Consider the following 2,868-nt stretch of genomic DNA (forward strand, 5'->3'; position numbering starts at 1 on the left):
GCTTCAGGGCTGTTGTGTCCTAAAAACTGGGTGACCACACAGCTCGAGGGAGACCTGGGGTGAGACAGAGCAGACCTCGCTCAGGGGGGAGCAGGGACTGCTTAGGCCGCGCTCTGGCAGCTCGAGGGGGAGGCATCTGGGGCTAATGGGGACAGGCTAAGGTTAGTTTAGCACATAAGTTGTGATGCTGCAGAAGCTTGTCCCAGGGGGCCACCATCCAACACAGGATGGCAGAGATGAGCAAGGACTCATGCTAGGTCTTAAATCCAGTCCCACCTCCCTCGAGGCTGTGGGGTCAGCCAGACACAAGCTGCAACCTGCCCTAAAAGGACAGAAGTCGCTGTGAGCAGTGATGGAGTGGGATGACAGGCAGGGGGAAAAGCAGTGACAACTAGATCATTTTTGGCATTTTCACATGGAGACAATGACAGGTGGTAACAACAGCAAAAGCAAAAACAAGGCTAAAGACCAGTACTGAACTCTCCCATCCACCCAAGTTTCACACTGAACCCCTCTTCTCCCCCAGAAGCACCACTGAGCTAAAAATCTATTTAAAGCACAAAGCACCCAAACCAGTCCAGATCCCCAGAAACAGCAGGCCCAGCCAGCACTGCACCTCGCTTGCTTCCAGGAAAGGCACCTCGTAACTCCCGCAGCGCGGTCAGCACGGGGAGGCTTGGGCAGAGGGCACTTGACAGGACTGCGACGGGAGGCCGGCACGGCTTCTGCGGGACACGCAGGCCTGGGGGACTTCTTCAGGAATCCCAGCTATTTGGTACTGGAGCCAAGCACACACAACCAGAGCGCGGGCAACCAGAGCGCGGGGTTAGCGAGACAGCGACCCAAGGCGCAAGGACGAAATGGCCAGGCCAGGCAGGCCAGGCAGGCAGGCAGGCGACAGACAGAAGCAGAGGTGGTGGCAACAGCTGGGACGTGGGGCTGGTCCTTCCTCACAGGGCCTGGAGTGCGCGCTCAGACTGCTGGCTGATCAGCCTCTAACAGAGCACTGCTGGGGCCAGCAGGGACCAGGCTCAACAGGGAGCCATAGAGCTGGACCCTGGGACAGACACAAATGTTCCCCATCTCGGCCCCCCCCCCCCAGGTCTCCACGGCTCCACCACCACCTGATTCTCATTTGGACTTCTTGTACAGCTAAAGGAGACAGAAATGGCTAAACATAAATCCCAAAGCCCCCACCAGGGGGGAAATGGCAGGTTCTATGAATGGTTTGACCAGAAGGCTGTGGAGTTTGCCAGTGGCCCAGGGGAGGACAGCAAGCAGTGACTGGAGCCAGTCTGCGGGGTGGCGGAAGCGGCAAGTGGCCCAGACGCTCCCAAGCACGCAAGCGTGATTCTGAATGGAGATCTGCCACCAAGGACATCCTGGCCTGGAAGCTGCTGGTCCCCGTAAGGGACAATTTCGCCTGCGTAAACAGCCAGTCCTCTCCCATGTAGCACCCCATTGGACCACAATGCTAATTACAATTGGAATGGGAGGCTTGGGGAAGCATATTCAGGAAAGGAAAAAAAAAAACCTTAAATTGCTCAAAGTTTCTGCCTCTTTTGTAGGAATGGTAAGTCAACTATGAGCAAATATTTTAATTAAACATTGGGGGAAAAAAACCACTTTGGAAAGCATACAGAAAAAAGGTAGTTAATGTTGAATCACTTAGAAAACAAAACCTTGGGGAGGCTAACAGAAATGCATCTTCGGTCAACTCTCGCTTCTTAAAAATTCCTCGTCTGACGTCCTGTCCCAGTGCATTGTGGAAATGACAGCTGCCGCAGGGCGGGCGGAGCGCGGCTCCGCTCAGAGGGTGCGCGGGTTGTACTCCGGCAGCCTCTTGATCTTCTCCTTCTCAGTCTCGCTCTCGTCTCGGGCAATCACCAAAGAGTGCGAGTAGCCCATGGCCACCTGCTCTGAGAAGATGCCATCCAGCGTCTTCACCTCCTGGGCCGCAGTGGAAGACTTGGGCTTGTGGTCCCCATAGCCCAGCTCCCCGAAGGTCGGCGACGGGCCCCAGCTGATGGTGCTCTCGTCAGCTGCCACAATGATGCTGCTCTTCCCACAAGCCAAGCTCCGGATCCTCCAGCCACAGAGGTCCTGCACTGCTTTCGGGTACATGGTAGACTCTCGGGAGGTATTGGTGGCCCCCCAGAAAAATAGCCCACCCACTTCGCTGACAGCAAAGGAGCACGTGTAGCCGGCATAGATCTGGGAGGCTCCACGGCCCGGAAAGTCAAACAGCTTCACCAGGCGAGGCACCATCTCGTCCCTCTGTTCCGCGTGGCCCAGGCGGCCATAGCCCCCGAAGCCCCAGGAGAAGACGCGCTTCTGGGAGTCCAGGACCAGCGTGTGGTTGGCGCCACAGGCCACGTCTCGTACCACCACGTTCGGCACGGGCAGGATCTGCCCGTCCTTTGTTTTCTCGATGAAAATAGCCACTCGCCGGGGCACCAGCTCACAGTCGTACTCTATCCGCTGCGCCCGGGCAATGAACTTCCCGTCCGAGTTGTGCCCCAGCTGGCCGTATTCAGGGCACCCAAAGGAATAGAGATCCCCTTTGCAGTCCATTATCATGCTGAATTCCGCCCCGCAGGCCATTTTGGTAATTGGCTGGCCGTTGTACATTATCTGCGCAGGGCTGGGGACAGCGTCGGTCTGGTTGCCCAGGCCCAGCTGCCCCATCTTGTTCTCTCCAAAAGCGAATACGGAGCCCGTTTCCGTCAGGGCCAGGGTGTGGTTGCGCCCACAGGCGGCCGGCACGATCACTTCATGGCTGAGGCCCTCGATCAGCCTCGGAGCTTCCACCCTCTTGGTGTCCCCATGGCCCAGCTGCCCCTTCTCATTCCGCCCCCAGCTCCACAG

General features: G+C 57.4%; 2 protein-coding genes across 10 annotated transcripts in view; one reads left to right on the plus strand and one right to left on the minus strand.

Annotated features, from left to right (window-relative positions):
• Celf2 (CUGBP Elav-like family member 2) overlaps window positions 1-2,868 on the plus strand; it is a 598,848-nt gene that overhangs the window by 448,755 nt on the left and 147,225 nt on the right. The window lies entirely within an intron of this gene.
• Window positions 1,584-2,868, minus strand: part of LOC105743545 (protein RCC2-like) — a 13,191-nt gene continuing 11,906 nt past the window's right edge. The window contains 1 exon segment of the mRNA XM_023701334.1: window positions 1,584-2,860. Within this exon segment, the coding sequence (XP_023557102.1) occupies window positions 1,810-2,860 (1,051 nt within the window). The 3' untranslated portion in view covers window positions 1,584-1,809.

The sequence above is a fragment of the Octodon degus genome, unplaced genomic scaffold, assembly GCF_000260255.1.
Source record: "Octodon degus isolate 3935 unplaced genomic scaffold, OctDeg1.0 scaffold00133, whole genome shotgun sequence".
Lineage (NCBI taxonomy): Eukaryota > Metazoa > Chordata > Mammalia > Rodentia > Octodontidae > Octodon > Octodon degus.